This window comes from the organism of the source record quoted next, unplaced genomic scaffold (genome assembly GCF_019419815.1).
Source record: "Pyrus x bretschneideri cultivar Hongxiangsu unplaced genomic scaffold, Pyrus_bretschneideri_v1 Contig17, whole genome shotgun sequence".
Classification (NCBI taxonomy): domain Eukaryota; kingdom Viridiplantae; phylum Streptophyta; class Magnoliopsida; order Rosales; family Rosaceae; genus Pyrus; species Pyrus x bretschneideri.
In genome coordinates this window covers 5,986,993-6,008,909 of record NW_025999468.1, presented here as the reverse complement: position 1 = coordinate 6,008,909, position 21,917 = coordinate 5,986,993, and the positions used below count along the sequence as shown (strand labels likewise).

The following is a 21,917-nucleotide window of genomic DNA, read 5'->3' as shown; positions in this document are numbered from 1 at the left end:
AGCACAAGACCGACAAAAGAGCATTGCGGACCGACATTCCAGGGACTGTGAGTATAAGATTGGTGACTTAGTTTTCTTGAAGTTATCTCTCTTAAAGGGTGTGGTTCGATTTGGTAAGCGAAGAAAGTTGAGCACTCGATATGTTGGTCTCTACCATATTACAGAGAAGATTGGTGCATTTACCTATAGATTGGAGCTACAACCAGAATTGGCACAGATTCACAACGTTTTTCATGTTTCAATGGTTCGGAAGTATATGTCGGATCCTTCGTATGTTATTTAACTGGAACCACTAGAAGTGAATCAGGATGCAAGTTATGTGGAGACACCAATGGTGATTGTCAATTGGCAGGAGAATATTATAAGGAATAAAGTCATCCCATTAGTAAAAGTGATGTGGAGAAGCCATGCCATCGAGGAAACGAAATGGGAAACAGAGGATTTGATGAGGAACCAGTACCCGTACCTTTTTAGTTGAGTTATAATTTTGGGTACAAAATTGTTTTAAAGGGGGTAGATTGTAAAACCCCTCCCCAAATTCTTTGTAATTATGTACCAAATATTGATGAAATGATAATTTTACCCCCAGAATCCTACCCTATCCAGATCCCTTTTCAGATTTCTGTCATTTCTCTGCCTACCATGTGGCAGCCCACTAACTCATCCCTATCTCTCTCTCTCTCCTTCCCCCAAGTCAACACTTTCATTTCTCTTTCTCAGCTCAACACACACTCCTACTCTCTCAGACCCTTTCCCTTACCTTTTCCCGGCGACACCCAACCACCCATCGACCCCACCACCACCTTTATGAGGACTTCATCTTCCTCTCCATCGTCTATGTGAAGCTCCGGGGCACCTAGAGGATAACCAACCTAGGTTTGACAAGCCCGTAAGTTTCGAGCAAAGATCTGGCCACCTCCGGCCACTATTCGACATTATCAAGGTACGAAATCCCTTCCCCTCGTTCGTACCTTTTTTTGGTTGTTAGATCGTAAGGCTTAGTAGCTAAACGATGGGGACCGGAGTTCGGGAGGCTCGAGCCTTCTTCCCCGGTGAAAAAAGGGTAAACTAGGCCCAACCTTAGGAGTCCAAGACTTTTTATATGCAACCCAGGGCCCTTGGTCCATTGAACCCAAAACTTTTTTCTTTTGGACCAGGTTACAAGCCTACTGACCCAAAGCCCAAGCCCACTGACCCAAACCCAAACCCGGATCCGGCCCAACCCAATCGAATCCCAAGAACCGAGGCCGCGCATGGGCCTGCGTGTAAGTGCTTGTACAGCTGCCAGTTCCGTCTCGTGGAACACACACGCCACCGTACACAAGACGGCACTGGCGACTTTTCTGGCCAACTTTCCAGCAACCCACAATGGTGTTTGGCCGCCAGAGCCGCCACCTTGCTGTAGCGTGTGGAGGTGCGTGTGGCTGCACGTGGGGTACCCGAGGTCCCCATTTATGTTTTTTGACGTCCTTAATCTATTTATGACGTCCATTTTCGAAATTCAACGGTTTGAGTATAGTTTTGTTAATTGGACCTTTTTTGTGCTTAAGTGCGATTATTAGCGGCGTTTCCATTCCTTCTATTTTGCACAACTCTTCAACGATGGAGTATCTGTGAGTGGACCCCTTCTAAAATTCATGATTTTACTATTAGAAATGCATACATGAAAAGTATTGATTTAATGGTTACGTTTTATGAAGAAACTAAATTTACACTTTATTACTAAGAATATTTTGGGATACCATGCTTTATCATTTTTCATGTTCTTTGTAGTATATATGATGGATGACTATATACTATAAAGATGTTTTAAGATATGATGTTTGAGCTACTGAGCTCGGATGATATATATATATATATATATATTATGTTTGGAAACATTATGTTCAATGTTTTGTGCTTATCTAGTGGTCATTGTTTTGCCTACAGGCAATGATACTTATATTGACCTACGAGTTGGCTGCTATAGGAGCCTACAAGCGATGATACTTATATTGACCTATGGGTTGGGTGTTGCAGGAGCCTATGGGTGATTGATACTTGTGAAGGAAGTGTTCTGAAGGAAGAGTTCTATATGCCTTCGGGTGATATTGATACCACTAGTTAGCACACTATATACGATTTATGTTTTATGAAAGTTTTATGGCATGCTAGGGTTTCGAAAAACCTAACACATATTATGCTATTAGTTTTCATAAAACTTTGGGGGTTAGTATGTTGTTGTATAACTATTTCCGTGTTACTTATTTATCAACTTGGTCCACTCATGTTTGTTTTGCGCCCCCTCAGGACTTAGGAACAAGGCATACAATCCAAGCTACGAGGCATTCCCCTACCAGTGACATCGTGTCATCCTCTCTACTTTGACATCATTGTAATAGCACATTCCGCTTGTATTCTGAATTAGATGTATGCTTTTAACATGTCATGCATTATCACTGTCATTTTCATTGTTGGTAGTTGATTTTTTTTTTTTGTGCATTTCGAAAAGTTTGTGTTTCGAATAATACTTTGCGTAGTTACACGCGAAATTTATATGCATGTTTCACATGTTCTTAGCATATGCATTCATTAAATGGCTTGCGTCACCCTCGGGTGTTGGCCAACACGTGGTCATCCCACTATTTTTCGGACATCGGGATTGGGATGTGTCACATGTTCATGTCAGGATACCTCTACATGAACCCGTGTGTCAGCATGTGTCAATGAGCACTTGATGTGATATGTTTATTTCTAAAAGACTTTGTGATTACTAAAAGTTAGATGCTTATTTATGAATTTTATGACATATTGAATTCTTGAGTTATTGCAGGTTACGGTAAGTATTTTCATACTATACATAGTATGTATATTTTGGAAATGATACCGGTTTTACGGCGAGGGGTTATTATGTTTTCAAAAAGATTTTTACAAATCTTTATTTTTAGGCCCACTCACCCTTGTTTTTCACCCCTCCAGGTTTTTGTAGCTGAGCTTTCGTATCGATGAGGATTCTTGGTAAATCTTGGCATATGAGGTTACGTTTGATGGTATAATTCTCAATCCACTATGTTGTGCTTTACATATGCTTTGACATCACGTGTGGAATGGGTTCATTCCTGCTCACTAGCGCACTCTTACATTTAAGCACCTTTAGGTTTAAATTTACTCACTTTTCCACATCGCTACACTTTATGGCTTCGTCATCCTCTTGGTGACGGCCAGCATAGCTTGATTCGAGGTCTAAGTCGACATTCCTGGTCAGGGTGTGCGGTACGTAACGTATAACGATAAAATGAAATTGAGGTTTTACCATAAAATTGATTGGCAACTTAATGTTTTACAATGACATATATAGTTAATCTACCATAAAATTGGGTGAACATTTTAATTATCTTGAATTTATCTTGCAAAATAACGGAGAATTAGATGGAAATATCAACCATAGAGTACAAGCTGGATGGATGAAGTGAAAGAGTGCATCAAGTGTTGAGCAGTCAAAAAGCAACATGTGCAAAAAATGATAGTAACAAAGATAAGAATTCTTCGTTGGATGTATGAGCACACGAGAAATGATATGAATAAGAATGAAGATATTTAAGGTAAAGTATGAGTGACCGCAATTGAAATTAAAATGAGAGAAAATTGGTTAAGATGGTTTATTACGTGAATTGAAGACCTACAATTGCTCAGTTAAAAGATGTAACTATGAAACGAAGGCTCAGAGTAAAAAGAGTAGAGGAAGACTTTGAAAGAGACTATAAAAAATATATATAGAGTACTTGGAGCTAACGGAAGACCTAGCAAAAAACTAACGGAAGACTTAGCAAAAAACTAAGTGCAGTGGCATTTTAGGATTCATATAGCCGACCCCATTTGGTGGAATAAGACTTTGTTGTCAGGGAATTATTATTAGCACTCCAAAAATCTCATTCTACACTCTAAAACTTTCTATATTATGAATGAAAAATACACTTGTGAGGAGTGTAGAATGAGATTTTTGGAGTGCCAATAACACTTCCCATGTTGTTATTGTATATAATCATGTAAACCTAATACATGAAGTAATAGAAAATGCACATCGGGTAATGTGAGAGCACGCGGACTGTTAGGCTTAGCACATTGTTTAGTGTGCTTTGATACAACAAAAAAAAAAAAAAAAAAAAAAAAGAAAAAAAAAAAAAGAAAAGAAAAAAAAGAGGTTCCATCATAAACCAAGTCACAATTTGGAGGGTAATCCAACTCTTTAGAATGAAGCATGTGAGAGGTCTATTCATTCCTTGATGTGAGATTCACATAAATCGACTGCTTTGAAGAAGAATAATACAAAAAAAAGCCTCTGTTTGGTATGAAGGATTGAATTGGAATAGATGAGTACCTATTTTCAAGTTATGTTGAAAGAAGAAAATGGAAATTTTGGTCTAATCCCCTTAAAATGAAAAATCATCCTCCTATAATTTTTTTTAGAGGTTTACCAAAGAACAATAGATAATCTACCTAAATTGATCTAAACTAGGGATGAGTTTGGTTCTATTCGGTTTTTTGCCTAAACCGAAAACCAAATTGAAGTCACTGTTCATTAGGTTTAGTTCGGTAGTGGTTGAAGAGGAAGACCATATCTACCAAGGCAACTTACCACTTTGCCATTTTCTTCTTCCTTCAAAATAACTTAAATTAAAGAGTTATTCATTCCAATCTAATCCTCCGTACCAAAACAAGACCATATATGTACCAAGTTTTTTTTAATTAATGGAGAGGGAAGATTTCGAAATCATAAAAACCTATCTAATTAATCTTGGAAAGAAAATATTACTAGTCCGTGAATTGTCATTCTCAAAAAACAAAAGTAAAAGAGTAATGCTATACTTACAATATTTTTGTATTATCATTTGTATCATCTCACTAATAGAGGTAAGGCTTACCATCACATATGAATCTCATCTCTATTGGAGAGAAGATATATATATATATATATATATATATATATATATGTGTGTGTGTGTGTGTGTGTGTGTGTGTGTGTGGGGTAAAAGTAACATTTTTGAAAGAAAAAATGCAATTCCCGCATTTTATGGCATTCTTGTTTAAAGTCTGGTAATTTGTTTATTATTCAGTCGTATGACTTCTACAACACAGATGATTATTTTGTTAGTTTATTAATTTTTTTTTTCCTTTGATATGTGCTGTCCAATCTCGTCCGTCGAAAGCCGGGGTCTGATCGATCTTATATATATTGTCTGCAGGTTACGGAAGAAGAAGAGATTAAGAGAAAAGAAAATGGTGGTACTGATGAAACTAATAAGTGAAACCCTATGCTTATGGCGCCCATTTTCCTTCAAATATTTCTTGCTGGTGGCTATTTTCCTCATTCTTATATACAAATGGTCCTTCACCTCCACCCCAAACTCATCGCCACCTTCTCCGCGAAAGCTGCCTGTCATCGGAAACCTTCACCAACTAGGGTTGTACCCTCATCGCTCACTTCGAGCTTTAGCCCAACGCCACGGGTCTCTCATGATGCTTCATTTTGGAAGCATGCCAGTCCTCGTTGTCTCGTCGGCTGAGGCTGCCTCCGACGTCATGAAGACCCATGACATCACATTCTCCGACAGACCCAAGATCACCTTCTTTAAGAAATTGCTCTATGACTTCAAAGACGTGGCATCGGCGCCTTATGGCGAGTATTGGAGGCAGGTCAAGAGCATATGTGTGTTACATCTTCTGAGCAGCAAAAAGGTTCGCTCTTTTCGCGCTGTGAGAGAAGAGGAAGCCAAATCCATGATCAACAAAATCATGAAGCAATCGACGTCAACTACATCGTCAGTTTTTAATTTAAGCGATATCTTTCTGACACTTACTAATGATGTTATCTGTAGAATTACAGTGGGAACCAAGTACAACGATGGCCGTGAAGATAGGAAGATGTTTAAGAGGCTTTCCGTGGAGTTCGCTGAGATCATGTCACGCATCAATATTGGTGACTATGTCCCATGGCTTTCTTGGTTCTCACGTCTCAATGGTTTGGATGCGAAGCAAGACAATCTGGCTAAACGATATGATGACTTCTTAGATACAATTGTTCAAGAGCATATGGATGTCGATCATGTCAAGAACGAGGACGAAAAGGATCTTGTGGACGTTTTGCTTTCCCTTCAGAAAGAAAACGTGCTTGCTATTCCTATTGATCGAGTTTGCATCAAAGCTATTACCTTGGTAATGAACATTCTCTCTTACTGCTGTGTGCGCGACCTAAAGCACTAAAAATTGATTTTATGGTCGAACTTTTTTTGAACTAGTTCTACCAAATGATAACGAACAAGCAATCAATATATGTTTAGGATAATTAAGTTAATGAATAATCTTGCAGGATCTGTTTACGGCTGGCACTGATACGATATCTACAGCCCTAGAGTGGACAATGTCTGAGCTTTTAAGGCATCCCAGAGTGATGAAAAAATTGCAGAACGAGGTACGGGGAATAGTCGGCAACAAAACAGACTTAACAGAGGATGATTTAGTCGGAATGCACTACCTGAAGGCGGTGATTAAGGAGACTCTTCGCTTACATCCTCCACTTCCGCTACTGCTGCCCAGGATGTCAAGCCAAGATGTTAAAATAAGCGGTTACGACATTAAGGCTAACACGCAAGTTATTGTGAATGCATGGCAGATTGGAAGAGATCCCAAGTCATACAACAACCCAGAGGAGTTCGAGCCGGAAAGGTTCTTGGGTAATGACATAGATTATAAAGGGACTTACTACGAATTAATTCCGTTTGGGGCTGGCAGACGGGGATGCCCCGGAATTCAGTTTGCTGTGGCTGTTAAAGAGATTGTTTTGGCAAGTTTAGTGCACAAGTTTGATTGGGCATTGCCTAGTGGGGCAAGAGGAGAGGACCTAGACATGACCGAATGCCCGGGTGGGACTGTCCATAAAAAATATCCTCTTAAAGCCGTAGCTATTCCATATTCTTGCTGAAATATACTGTTTGTGTGCACGTGCGCTTTGGGAATTAATAAAATAATGCTTTATTGTTGTTTTTTGTATGGGCATGTAAAATATTTTGCACTTAGATCATACAATTGGGCAAAGACAATTATTGCCTTATTGTGCAAGGTTATCAGTAAATGGAGCATGTTTGAGCAAAGTCCACCTCACAAAGGCAATAAATGCCCGGACAATTGGGCAAAGACAAGTATTGCCTTAGTGAATAGTGATTGTTGTGAGAATGCAGAGATCTGAGCTTGAAGGTTATCAATGGAGGTAATGAGATTGCAGAATATAGAGAGAGAAGTTAGAGAGAAAGATAAATGAGAAGTGCTTATTGTATATTTTTACTGTATTATGAATAAAACTGTAATCTTGCCTTTTATACTAGTTACAGTGCTTACTCTTCTCTCAACAAACACAAAATTATGATCGAAATACAAGTGGTACATCATTACATCACGTGTTTTTATATAAGTGGTGGGAAATTATATTTTATAAATTATTAACATTTTAACACATATATTTCACTATTTTTATAGTAATATATAATGTACCACTCCATGTATCGATCACGCTAAAAAATTTCTAGCACTTACCACATAATCTAGTGACAAATATCAGCATCTTGATCATTGAATGTAGCTCGATCCTTGTCATCCTTACAATTGTCATCCGTAAATAAATTGCTCAAAGTATTGGCATTAAAGTTCTTCAAAAAAAAAAAGAAAAAGTATTGGCATTAAAAACTTATTTTTTATAAAGATATTTATTTTATTATTAATTTTATCCTTCCCGTCGAACCTGCAACTCATCTTCACCACCGTCTCTCCTCTCTCTCTCGAGTTGTTCTTAATCCCGCCCTCGACTCGGAATTCAATGAGTAGGAGGAAGGAGCGAATGCAATTTTGGGTTTGGTCTAACGGCCCGTTAGTAACGGGTGTCGGAATTTCCTGGCGTGGGGGCGTTGCAGACGAAGAGTCGCAGACAAGTGATTGGAGGGCTCGTTAGCAATCTCGTGCTGGAATCCAGTCTCTGATGGCTCTGTCAAGAACCAGATCTGCCGCCATTGTTGGAGCTTCACGGGCAGTCACAGGTCGCCGACGCCCCAGAGATCGCCGGAGCTGATGACTTGGGTTTTGAGTGGGTGGAAAGAGAGGCAGTTCTGGTACAATTTCCAGAGCTTCAGCATCATTCGGTGTGGCTGCTGCGACTCGGTGCTCGGTGTCTGACAGATCTACTCAGTCGCAAACTTGGGCCATTCCCGCCCGATTGAGCAGTCTAGCTATGCTGGGCTTCCCTTAGCAAAGCTGATTGGGCTGGGGTGGAGAGACTGTTTTGGATTTTGGAGGGTTGGATCGCCTAATTACCCAAGTAATTGGCATGAGGTGGACTTGCTCCTTAAGCATAATCGACAATCAGATGAGGATGCCTCAGTGATGCTGAGTGATTAACTACGATTTGGTTCAGTCACCCTCGCAATTGTTTACAACATTGCATTCATATGCTTTCATTTTCGTTGACTATCAATTTGTAGTCACAAAAATAAGCAACTCGAATTGATAAGATACACAGTGTTAAGATGAATCGATTTCAGATCAACCAGTTCCTACCCGTCAAGTACGCTGAAATCCTAGTCCAGCAGCATGAATATGGAAACATAGCATACAAGAATTAGCTTTCTCAATCTTTCAACGTACACATTTTTCTAAGTTTGGCAACCCAATCTTGGTTTGTTTCTTGGACACACCTAACTTCATCCCAACCGATCGAAACCACCGTCTCCAGTGATCTCGCACTGTTTGCTAGAAGGTCATCATCTATCTCAATGGCATCCAGCATAGTTAACATCCCACGCAATAAGCCAGATGGAAATAATCAAGTTAAAGTCAGATTTACGCTTGCATGACACCATAAATCATAAACAGCAAACTTAGGACGATTTATTAATATTTTCTGTTATATTATTAAATTTAGGTTTGGAGAGCTTAGTTTAACTCGTGGCTCATGGAAGTAAAGAAATCATATATTCTGTATCTCATGATATCATTCTTCTAGTTGCTTGTCAGATGATGCTTGGTTTAGATATCAATAACAAAGTTTTAATGTAAAATATGATGATATTGTGACATAGCTGACTGACTTTTAACCAACTAAAAGATCATGTTCAGCGTTTGATTATTATTTGTTATTTTTATTTGTGGGGTTCACACCATATTTTGTTTCAATAATCCGAAATTATAGACTGTCTTCTTTCAAAGTTCATCTTCATGTGAGACAAATCCGAAATTGTAAGATATCAAGTCTCAGTAGAATAACTAGACGAACACGGTATTTCAAGGAAACATTAAAATGAAAGCCATACAATAATGGTGTAAGATTTGAGTCAGTGGCGGAACCATAAATTAGTCACAGGAGGGGCCTTTAAGCCATAAGAAAGAAATTAGACAAAATATAGCAATATAATTAGTTGGAAATTGGGATGAAAGTTTTTAATCAAACAAATATCGGTGAGGGACAAGGTTTGCTATGTGCTTATATTGTCTTGGGCTACTCCTCATATTGCCAATTGGTTTTATGGTGGAACCTCAATTTCATCATGGTATCAGAGCAAGGTTGTCCACGTGTGAAGCCCAACGGCCACACGCGCGCCACGTCACCCAATTGTTGTCCACATGTAGGCTTGAAAATCCACCACACGTGCGGGGGCATGTTGAGAGTTGTCCCACATCGGTGAGGGACAAGGTTTACTATGTGCTTATTTGGTCTTGGACCTACTCCTCATATTGTCAATTAGTTTTATGGTGGAACCTCAATTTCATCAAGATTTACGCTTGCATGACACCATAAATCATAAACAGCAAACTTAGGACGATTTATTAATATTTTCTGTTATATTATTAAATTTAGGTTTGGAGAGCTTAGTTTAACTCGTGACTCATGGAAGTAAAGAAATCATATATGCTATATATCATGATATCATTCTTCCAGTTGCTTGTCAGATGATGCTTGGTTTAGATATCAATAACAAAGTTTTAATGTAATATATGATGATATTGTGCCATAGCTGACTGACTTTTAACCAACTAAAAGATCACGTTCAGCGTTTTATTATTATTTATTATTTTTTATTTTTATTCGTGGGGTTCATTCCAGATTTTATTTCAATAATCCGAAATTATGAACTGTCTTCTTTCAAAGTTCATCTTCATGTGAGACAAATCTGAAATTGTAAGATATCAAGTCTCAGTAGAATAACTAGACGAACATGCTATTTCAAGGAAACATTAAAATGAAAGCCATACAATAATGGTGTTAGATTTGAGTTAGTGGCAAAACCAGAAATTGGTCACAGGAGAGGCCTTTAAGCCATAAGAAAGAAATTAGACAAAATATAGCAATATAATTAGTTGGAAATTGGGATGAAGGTTTTTAATCAAACAAATATCGGTGAGGGACAAGGTTTGCTATGTGCTTATATGGTCTTGGGCTACTTGTCATATTGCCAATTGGTATGGTGGAACCTTAATTTCGTCATGGTGTATCTGAGCAAGGTTGTCCACATGTGAAGCTCAACGGCCACACACGCGCCATGTCATCCATGTTGTTGTCCACGTGTAGGCTTGAAAATCCGCCACACGTGGAGGTGCGTGTTGAGAGTTGTCCCACATCGGTGAGAGACAAGGTTTACTATGTGCTTATATGGTCTTGGATTACTCCTCATATTGCCATTTAATTTTATGATGGAACCTTAATTTCATCAAGATTTACGCTTGCATGACACCATAAATCATAAACAGCAAACTTACGACGATTTATTAATATTTTCTGTTATATTATTAAATTTAGGTTTGGAGAGCTTAGTTTAACTCGTGACTCATCGAAGTAAAGAAATCATATATGCTGTATCTCATGATATCATTCCTCTAGTTACAACTTCGAAGCCATTTCATAATTTCGGATTATTGAAACAAAATCTGGAGTGAACCCCACGAATAAAAATAACAAATAATAAATAATAATAAAACGCTGAACGTGATCTTTTAGTTGGTTAAAAGTCAGTCAGCTATGGCACAATATCATCATATATTACATTAAAACTTTGTTATTGATATCTAAACCAAGCATCATCTGACAAACTAGATTTTCTGTCAAAGTTCATCTTCATGTGAGACAAATTTGAAATTGTAAGATATCAAGTCTCAGTAGAATAACTAGATGAACACGGTATTTCAAGGAAACATTAAAATGAAAGCCATACAATAATGGTGTAAGATTTGAGTCAGTGGCGGGACCAGAAATTGGTCACAGGAGGGGCCTTTAAACCATAAGAAAGAAATTAGACAAATTATGGCAATATAATTAGTTGGAAATTGGGATGAAAGTTTTTAATCAAATAAATATATAATGTGATGGAGCTTCTAAATTCATATGAAAAAATTGGTATTGAGAAGATTATATCATAAGAACATAACTTCTTTATGAGTTTTGATAAAATAATAAATAAATAAAAAGAAAAAAAACCCCAACAAAAATTTAAAGTTAAGAATCAAAACTATTCCTATGAGATTTTTCTTTAAGCATAATTTCTTCTTCTAAATTGTATAGACCTTGTTTTGTGTGGAGTTGTGAACTGACTAGAAAGAGCAATTGAATTTTATAACAGAAGTCTGGTTAGGTTTTTTGCTCCAACAAGCTTCGAACCAATCACTCCTCCAGTATTAGCAAATAGTAATCATCAATACACCACAAGCTGTTTATAAAAGGAAGTAGACAACTTGTATATATATATATTGGAAAATTTCAGGATGGGCCTGCCCTATGCTGGCTACCATGTGGCTCTGCCACTGATTTGAGTGATTTGTTGCAAGGATGATCTTCGGGAAAAGACATGAAAACTTAGATTGTTTAAATCACTGATATACAATGCTAAGATGTGTTCCCTCTAATAAGCTTATTTGAGGGATCCCCAATCGAAGCTTCCTCTCCGTGTAATAAGTTATTCAAAGAAGCCTTTGGCTGAATATGTTTACACAGACAGAAGGGAGACATAAATTGGATCCGTGAATTGAGAAGTCTGCTATGTTTGTACGTAATAGGGATTTCCTTTTCAGCTATTTCTGCCAAGCCACGATATTTTATTATCGTTGTGGGAGAGCCTTCTTGGTTTTTTTTTCTTCGTTTTGGTTTTTCTGATTTCTAGTGGAGGATAAAAAATGTGGGGTAGAAAATAAGAAATGGGAGACATTTTTAGGGCGGACGAGGAATTTTCATACTACTGGTCAGTTATGAATGTTTATACTACTGGATCCTTCCCTTAATAGGTGGTATTGGTAGCTCAATTCTTTCTTTAGTGATAATACTTTTATGGACTCTCCAATGCTCTACTTGTTTTGTGTGCAACGCCGATCTATTGTCGATTTATATTGAGCATGTCCCTTTTCTTTTTTGTGTGCACGTATAGTTTATATGACTTTTCTATTTTTTGTATTAGTTTTGGTAAAACATATTTAGGGCGGACGAGGAACCTATTTATCAAAAGAAGTACCCCGAAAAGTCGTGCAATCCAAAATGTGTGAAACCGTTCCTCGAGTATCAGGAATTTGCAACACCCTAAGGTTTTTTTGGCAATGAACTGTCTTTCTCCCTTGTTTCATTACTCTGACCAGGTTAAGGTTCGTCCTTGAAGACCAGCTTGACATCTAATGTCTTGCTTGCTAGTAAGGCACATACCAAACACCAAAAACGGTTTGGCAAAATTCTGAAAAATAGAAAGCAACTTTTCATTCAAGATTCAAGAGTTCAGCATAAACTCACAATGACAGGAGATGATAGTCAAACATGTAATATAATTTATAAACAATTGGTCAGTGGTGGGTCATCACTAGGGAAGAGAATGCTTTGAATGTATTAATTGTATTCTTCTCATTTTGAGGTGTATATAATCATGTACAATCCTACTACAATAAGGAAAGAATAATTACAATCAATCTACAACCTAAACTAGGAAACCCAAAATTATAGGAATCCCAGAATTAAAGGAAAATATTATACAAGTCAACATTCCTCCTCAAGTTGGTGCATACATGTCACACATGCCCAACTTGTTCAAGAAGCTTGAGAACTTGTCACTCGAACCAGCCTTTGTGAGTATATCAGGCACTTGATCCTCGGTCCTAATTAGGGGCAATTCAATTATTTTTCCCTCCAATTTCTCTTTAATGAAGAATCTATCAACCTCCACCTGCTTCGTCCTATCATGTTGTACTGGATTAAGAGCGATATCCCTAGCAGCTTTGTTGTCACAAAATAACTTCATCGGCGAACTATGATTGACCCCCAAATCTCGTAATAGAAACTTAAGCCACAAGAGTTCACAAATAGCAAGAGCCATAACTCTATATTCTGCTTCTGCATTTGAACAAGCTACTACATTTTGCTTTTTACCACCAACAAAAGTGAAATATCCTGATGTTGAGCATCGATCAGCTACTGAACCCACCCAATCGGCATCAGTATACCCTTCAATTTTGAAATGCTCATTTTTCCTAAATAGAATTCCTTTACCTGGACTTCCCTTCAAGTAATACAATATCCTCATTACCGTACTCATATGTTGTTCTCTAGGATCATGCATATACTGACTGACTATGCCCAACGCATGAGCAAGATCAGGTTTTGTATGTGCCAAATACATCAATCTCCCAACTAACCTTTGATATCTTCCTTTGTCTACCGGTACTTGATTCTTGTCGAGGCTCAACTTCGTTCCTTCAGCCAATTGAGTTGCTACAGGTTTACAAGCTAACATCTCAGTCTCCTTTAACAAATCAATGATATACTTTCTTTGGGACAAGAATATCCCAGGCTTGCCTCTTGATACTTCAATCCCAAGAAAGTATTTCAGTGATCCAAGATCTTTCATTTTGAACTCCGTAGACAAATACTTCTTTAGAGCCGATTGTTCCACTGAGTCATTCTAGGTAACCACCATGTCATCCATATATACAATGAGTGCTGTAATTTTTTTATTCTTTTGTTTCAAGAACAGGGTGTGATCCCAATTGCTTTGGCTAATACCCGAAGGCCTTCATTGATTTAGTAAACTTGCCGAACCATGCCTTTGGTGACTGCTTTAATCCATATAGTGACTTCTTTAGCTTACATACCTTACATTTATTCATGTTTATTCTAGTACATCTCAGTGCAATCTCCATATAAATTTCTTCAGTTAAATCTCCATGTAGGAATGCATTTTTGACATCAAATTGTTAAAGTGGCCAATCTAGGTTCACTACCATGGACAAGAGAACTCGGACAATATTGATCTTGGCTACTGGCACAAAGGTGTCTCTGTAATCTATGCCATACTTCTGAATGTACACCTTTGCTACTAGTCTTGCTTTAAACTGATCAACCGTTCCATCTACTTTGTATTTCACTGTATAAACCCATTTACATCCCACAAGTTTCTTGCCTGCTGGCAAGTTCGACAGTTCCCAGGTAGCATTCTTCTTCAACGACCTTAGTTCCTCATTCATTGCTTCTTTCCATCTAGGATCGGCTAAGGCTTCTTGCACACTGTTAGGAATATATACAGTAGGCAATTGATTCACAAACGACTTATTTGTTTCAAACAGGTGACAAGTGGACACATAGTTGTTTAATGGGTACCTCACTCTCGGTTCGCTCATTGAATACTTAGTTTTACACTTAGGGCCTACCTCATAAATGGGTTTAGGAATACCTCAATTAATTCTTTCCAGGAGACTACAAAGCGGTGGTTCATTTGGCGCAGAAGACGATTAGTTATAAGAATCATTAAGGGACGAGTCAGCATGTACTGTTTTTTTTACAACCGTGGGTTCCACCTGCAATGGGGCCGAATGAGACATGTCTCCTGCTATCTCAGACTTGACAGAAAGCTGATGTGCAATCGACATATGTTCGGTGGTAGGCTGATTTGCAGTAGCCTGCTGCTCGGCGGTCGGTTGCTGCACCGTAGCTTGCTGCTTGACAGCAGGTGGCTGTGGAGTGGTCTGTCTTTCGGTGGTGGGTGGCTGCACCATAGCTTGTTGCTCGGTTCCATAATCAAACATACAAATTGCATCACCTTGAAACTCCCCATAAAGTGAGGACTCAGAGGAACCAAAATACATCTCTGTTTCATGAAAAATGACATCAGCAGTGATAAACATTTTCTTAGTGGGAGGGTGATAGCACCAATAACCTTTCTGAGTACTAGCATACCCCATAAACACACATTAAAGAGCTCGAGGTTTAAGTTTGTTTTGCTGTTGTGAATGAAGCACGTAGACAGAAGCCACGCAGTCGAGAACTCGAGGGGAAAGGTTAGGGATTGGTGGGCAGCTAAGTAGAGACATAAGAGTTTGAAATGGTGTCTGAAACTCGAGGGTACAAGAAGGAAGCCAATTAATAAGGTAGGAAGCCGACGTGAGGGCCTCACCCTAATAATACAAGGGAAGACATTCCTCAATAAGAGAAGCACGAACCATTTCTAACAAGTGTCGATTCTTCCGTTCAACCACCCCATTCTGTTGAAGAGTATACGAACATGTGTCTGATGAACAATATTGTGCGTATCAAAGAAAAAACAGAGTTCAATATTAACATACTCGCCTCCATTATGACTTCGAACCATCTGAATTTTCATATTGTTTTGTATCGAAACCATTTTGTGAAATTTTTGAAAGGCCATACTCACATCACTTTTCGATTTTAGCAAAGTAACCCAAGTCATTCTTGTACAATCATCAATAAATGTGACAAACCAACGAGCTCCACCAAGAAAGGCAGTTTTGGAAGGGCCCCTGCACAATCATAAAAAAAGAACAGAGCTCTTATTTAAACTTAGGGGAAAAGAAGTTCAATGGCTTTTAGCCATTTCACACAAATCACACTTAAACTGAGAAACATCGTTTTTCCCAAACGAACTAGGAAATAACTTATACAAATAACCAAACGAAGTATGGCCAAGATGACAATGCCACATCCACACATCGGACCCTTTATTATTCTCTGGTGGAGTCTCATTCGCTGATAGTACTTGAGTGAAAAGTCCCGAGCTACTGGAATTCAACTCGAGGTAGTATAACTTTCCTCGTCTAATACCATAACCAATCGTCTTATGCGTCCGTATGTCCTTAAATACACAAAAATAAGGTCAAAACACCACCAAACAATGTAAGCCAAGGGTTATTTGGGTAACCGATAATAAATTATAATTCAAGGAGGGAACCATAAGAATAGTATCAAGTTTCATGGTATCAGAAAGGGAAATCGGGCCTTACCCAAAGACTAGGGTGGCATTACCATTAGCCACATTAACCTCGGTGTAGGTAGAGTTTTTTAGTGAGTAAACCAGTCTAGAATCACAAGTCATATGTTCAGTCGCTCCATAATCAATTATCCATGTATTATTCATAACAGAAGTGCAGACATTAAATGCCTTACCACCAATACCTGTCGCGGTAATCAAAGCTGATGCTTTGCTTGCTACATCCGCTGAATCATCCTTAGTTTTTGCAACATAAGCTTGAGGTTTGTTGAAGCGAGGATCACGTGTCTTATCCCAATTATTGGGATGCCCAATTAGCTCAAAGCATCGACTTTTGGAATGTCCCATCATACCACAATAGGGACATTTACCCTGAGGGCAATCACAACCGGGTTGCCCGGTTCAGGGCTGCCCACTTTTATTCTTAGACCCACCTCGATCGGTGTGGTTGGAGGGACCATGGGATTTGGCTGCCATTGCAGTCGGTTCTTAGCTTTAGCCCTCCATCTTTATAGCTTCCTTGCGATCTACTTCACAATGGACATACGCATAAGCAGCCTAAAGTACAAGTGGTGGGTATTTGCGCAATATTTCTCCATGAACTTGATCATACCCATCATCAAGCCCACCAAGAAACAAATATGACCTTTGTCGCTCGGTTGTCTTCTGGAAAATCAGGACATCTTTTTTCACATGCCATGGCCACTTTATTAAAGTGGTCTAATTCTTGAAAAAATCTCTATCAATTCTTCAAAGTAACTAGCCAAAGGCCGCCCATTTTGCCTGAGACGTAAGGCTTTCTGATTTAATGAATAAATTCTAGCCTCATCACTCTTATCAAAATAAGCAGCCTTACGAGCATCCCAGATCTCTTTCAAAGTTGACAAACAAATATAACATTTCATGATCTTCGGCTTCATTGCCGACAAGAGCCAACTCTTAATTCTCTAATCTTCAGAGAACCAATCATCATATTTAGGATCATCCTCTGCATGAGCCTTAATGGGCGCATGAAGATATCTCATCTTCTTCCTTCTAGCAATATGAATTTGAATAAGAGGATCCCATAAATCATAGTTATTCTCATCCAAAACCATCCCAATGTTGAAGTTTGAATTATTCGGCTGAATCAGGACCAGAGCGGTAGCAGAAATGATTTGGTTGTTCTCGACATACATCTTTCACGGAGAGTAGAAAACCTGTGCAACAACAAAGGTACTTGGGGTAGCAACATCACATGTTGCTTATCAGAATTCAGGGCAGTAAGATCGGGACACAACAACAACTTCACATTGCTCGCTGTTTGTTAGAGGCACCACGGTGGTGCTGTGCATGGCACAATAACAAACCATGTTAGGGTTCGAAACTTTCTTTCCTTTTTTTACGACCTGGCTCTGATGCCAAGAAGAGAATGCTTTGAATGTGTTAATTGTATTCTTCTCATTTTGAGGTATATATAATCATGTACAATCCTACTATAATAAGGAAAGAATAATTACAATCAATCTACAACCTAAACTAGGAAACCCAACATTATAGGAATACCAAAATTAAAGGAAAATATTATACAAGTCAACAACTAGTCATGAGGAAACAAAAGGAAGTCAGAAATATTTCACCCTAATTGTATGGAATTAATAAATAGAGATAGTTAAGATTTAGAATATTAACTGTTAAACTCTCCAATGTAATTATTTTGTGGTTTTCTACATGTTGCCAGAGAAAGAATAATTACAATCAATCTACAACCTAAACTAGGAAACCCAATATTATAGGAATACCAGAATTAAAGGAAAATAGTATACAAGTCAACAACTAGTCATGAGGAAACAAAAGGAAGTCAGAAATATTTCACCCTAACTATATGGAATGAATAAATAGAGATAGTTAAGATTTAGACTATTAACTGTTAAACTCTCCACTGTAATTATTTTGTGGTTTTCTACCTTTTGCCAGAGATGAACAAGAAAACACAAGTGTTTCCCAACTTGGTTGACCTACACGGAAGTTTGTAGCCCTAGAATTTGAATTAGTTTGCAAAGGGTGTGTAAAAATGGCAATTTCATACTTCAGGCATGCGTTAAGAGGATCCAAGATTATGAAAGCGGACACAAGCATTGTACTGGACAATATTTTGATTTCTGGTCTTGTATCGACAAATGTGTTAGTAGTGTTCAATGGTCTTGAAACTCATTTAGTTATACTGTCTTGTTTGTTGACCTAAAAGCCAAAAACTATAATTGCGCGATGCAGGTTGCTCCGAAGCTTTTCGCGAAGCTGAAGTGATGTGGTGATTAGTTTTGCCCTAAAATGGTGGCATTTTGTTTTTCAGATTTTAACTCAATCTCAATGCTTCAGAAGAGTATGTTTTTTTCCCTGAACTAGGGATGGATGTATGATACATGTTATGAATATGGAGAGGCACTAAATTTGTGATGAATAAAAAGTAAAGTTATGGTTTTTGGTGCGCTCGACACACACGTTAATTTCTTGATAGTCTTGTAAACACAAGTTAAGACGCTTTGGAGTTCATCTGGCTAGCGTGTCAATTACTTGTATAATCATGCTAAAATTAAAAAAATTAAAAGATAATGCTAAAATGATGGTTAATGCATTATTATATAATATAATTAATAATAAATGAAAAGGTTAACTAGGGTCAAGTAAGAGGACACTTGGCATGCTTAGAGGTGGGTGAGCAAAAATGCACCGAAAACAAAACTATCAGATAATTTCCATACGTGAATATATTATATTGTATTGTATTGTAGTGTAGTGTATTTATATTATACTATATCATTTGGGGCGGAAGCGTGACAGAAATGGATTGGGGATTCCTATAATCATAAACAAAACCGTAATCGAATAATATTCACGGTTTTTCCCCATATCCGAAAAATACCTCAATTTTCATCCCCAAATTTGCCCCCGTTCGGACGGTTATCCAAAGTTATTGGATTTATTTGTTGAATTACCATACCTATACCCATGTCACCATTAATAGAGTTGAACTTTGAAACTATCCAGTTACAAGCACAGAAGTACTAGATTTTAGACGTATCCAATTACAAGGGAAAATAGGGTGTGAACTAGATTTGCAATTTTATGAACGACACGAAAAAAATCAGAAATCAGGTCGAAATTTAACGGGTCAAATGTTTTATCGAACCAACCTGTTAATATGTTTTTTTGTTTTAGTCCATGTCATTCATTCACAGTAGACAGTGCCAGATTCAAGATTTTAACATCGAGTTGTCCCAATATAAAAGTTCCAATAAAAATTAGACGAAGATAAATTGAAAAAATAAACAACAAACTACATTTTTTTCATCCATAATCTTTGTACAAACAACAATACAAGATACAAAGACTGTTCAAAACATGTCATGATAGTTTCATTGTCAACGTTATGGAGAGAGAGAGTCTGGTGTTGTACTGCTAGCGGTGGCCTTTGGTGGTCAAGTGGGGTGGGGAATGGGAGATAGTGGGATTGAGGACAGATTTTTCAGTATAACTGGTACACGGGGTTAAGGTGCTCTGGTGACCATTAAATTCTCTTTCACGTGGTTCCGAAGGGTCTCAAACATGGATTTCTTTTTAGGGTTTAATGGCTTTGGGTTTACTCAAAAGTCATTTGAAAATGCTTTGAACTTTTGAATTAAAAATGTTGCTAATACTAAAAGCGAATTTGAATCATATTATTACTAATTCATTGTAAAATTAATTAAAGCCACCATTTCTATCTTAATGTAAACAATATCGTTTGTTCAAAAAAAATGTTTGCTACTACTAAATGCTCTTTCATGTGGATCCGAAAGATCTCTTATGTTGCAGTGCTTTTTAGTTTTTTTTTTTTTTTTTTTTTAATGATTTGACTCAAAACAACAGTTTTGGTCAAATCTTTAAAAAAAAAAAAAAAAAATTGTCTTTTTTCTTTCTCCTTCTGTTTTGCAGAACGTGAGCTGCAATCGGCATCTACGGCTGTTCTTCTCTTCCACCACAGCCCAAATTTGATCCGCCTCTAATGGTAGATACATAAAAAAAATGCATGAGCATGCTGCAGAATGTAGATTGAATCTTAGTAAAAAAAATAATGTTGGAATGATGGAATTATAATGATGGATGTATGATTAAAAAGCGTCAAATGATGGAATTATAATAGAAAAGTTGTTAAATATTGTAAAATAGATGATATGTATACAATGAAATATAAAATAAATAAAGCATAATATTTACAAAATTTGGCAAATATGCTTACGTTCTCAAAGCAGCCATAGTTTTCCTCTTATCTCTTGCCTTAGTATAGCTCACTGTTATTTTCTTCTGCATCTCTTTTCTTTATTTTGCGTGTGATGTTTTGTTGCGTGTACAATGAACTATATTCACCCTTATATAAAGATTTTTCATCCGCCTATTACAAAAAGCAAGCTAACCTTATCTACAAAGTCTTCAAGTGAACAGTAAAGACTTCAATTTCTTTCATTTGGGTCATCCACCATATTTATAACTTAAACAAATAAAAGCCATATAGCTGCATACATATCATCGAAGAGGACAAACAGCATCCACCATCTCTTCATTTCAGCGTTTTGGCATTTTATTTTTGTTGATGTTTGAATTGTTCATATCATGTTTGAATTGTTCATACCATATAGCTGCATACATATAATATGATCCGTATGTAGCTAGAAATAAAGGTTCATTACAAATAGGTGAGGTAAGAGGTCCTTACAACTCGTATTTTCTAACCAAAAACTTGTTTACATATAAATATTTAACAAAAATCCTCCATGGAAAAATATCAATGAAATATTTAATAATTTTTTTTATTAATTTACCTATTTGATTTATCAAATAAAATAATACATAATTTTTTTTCCTCCAAAATAGATAGATAGATGTGGAAGACCAAGAGTAATATGCATGGGGTAGGTAAATTAATCTTCCTAATACTAGCTTATATTTCATGAGCTGGCCAATAGCATCAATACCCCTCATACATTTTTTTTTAAATATTTTTTTTTTCCAGAATCATTAATTCCCCCCCCCCCCCAAAACTTTTTTTTGGTCAAATAATAGAATTTGTTAGATTAGCCATTGATGGAGTTCAAAATATATTTCATGCTTCAATTTGCAGTTTGAAAAATATTTCATGACATTGATTCACATAATCCATACAATTAATTGTAGATAACAAATATAAAAATTGTGTAAAATCACACTTAATTAAGAAATTTGCTTAGTGGAGCTTAATCACTAGGTTTTAGTTAGAAAAGTAAATTATGTCGGATTAAGCAAAGAAAATTGAGTTTTAAGATCTAAAGCCATATTTTCATTAAATATAATTGTAATATTATTACCCTAGTCATCTCTAGATTATTGGCAAACTAAAACACAATGATCAAAGAAAGTTGAGGTTCTACCATAAAATATTGACAACCTAACTTTTTACAATGATATATACGGTTGTACCATAAAATTGAGTGAACATTTTCGTTATCTTGGATCTATCTTGCAAAATAATGGAGAATTAGATAGAGATACCAACCATAGAATAGAAGTTGGATGGATGAAATGGAAGAGTGCATTTGGTGTTCAGTGTCCAAAAAGCAACACATGCAAAAAAAAAAAAATGAGTGTAGTGGAAATGAG

At 37.2% G+C, this 21,917-nt stretch overlaps 2 protein-coding genes and 1 long non-coding RNA gene across 3 annotated transcripts; 2 read left to right on the top strand and 1 right to left on the bottom strand.

Moving 5' to 3' along the window:
• Positions 1 to 5,235: 5,235 nt before the first annotated feature.
• Positions 5,236 to 7,022, top strand: LOC103926936 (cytochrome P450 736A117-like). Its single transcript, XM_018642259.2, has 2 exons — positions 5,236 to 6,192; positions 6,347 to 7,022. Exons 1-2 carry the CDS (start codon positions 5,257 to 5,259, stop codon positions 6,956 to 6,958), a joined length of 1,548 nt encoding a protein of 515 aa, XP_018497775.2. The 5' UTR covers positions 5,236 to 5,256; the 3' UTR covers positions 6,959 to 7,022.
• Positions 7,023 to 12,204: 5,182 nt separating this feature from the next.
• LOC108865471 (cytochrome b-c1 complex subunit 6-1, mitochondrial-like) lies at positions 12,205 to 18,551 on the top strand. Its single transcript, XM_048581760.1, has 4 exons — positions 12,205 to 12,248; positions 12,482 to 12,561; positions 18,334 to 18,428; positions 18,519 to 18,551. Exons 1-4 carry the CDS (start codon positions 12,205 to 12,207, stop codon positions 18,549 to 18,551), a joined length of 252 nt encoding a protein of 83 aa, XP_048437717.1.
• Positions 18,552 to 19,517: 966 nt separating this feature from the next.
• LOC125476094 lies at positions 19,518 to 20,613 on the bottom strand. Its single transcript, XR_007257429.1, has 2 exons — positions 20,524 to 20,613; positions 19,518 to 20,322 (listed from the first exon to the last, which is right to left on the bottom strand). It is a non-coding gene; the product is annotated as an uncharacterized LOC125476094 (long non-coding RNA).
• Between the last annotated feature and the right edge of the window lie 1,304 nt (positions 20,614 to 21,917).

Coding starts and splice junctions, on each gene's coding strand:
- LOC103926936 (XM_018642259.2), top strand. CDS start 5,257: ATGGTGGTACTGATGAAACTAATAAGTGAAACCCTATGCTTATGGCGC. Junction 6,193..6,346: donor GCATCAAAGCTATTACCTTG/GTAATGAACATT, acceptor ATAATCTTGCAG/GATCTGTTTACGGCTGGCAC.
- LOC108865471 (XM_048581760.1), top strand. CDS start 12,205: ATGGGAGACATTTTTAGGGCGGACGAGGAATTTTCATACTACTG. Junction 12,249..12,481: donor GAGGAATTTTCATACTACTG/GTCAGTTATGAA, acceptor AAACATATTTAG/GGCGGACGAGGAACCTATTT. Junction 18,429..18,518: donor GGTCTTGTATCGACAAATGT/GTTAGTAGTGTT, acceptor TGCGCGATGCAG/GTTGCTCCGAAGCTTTTCGC.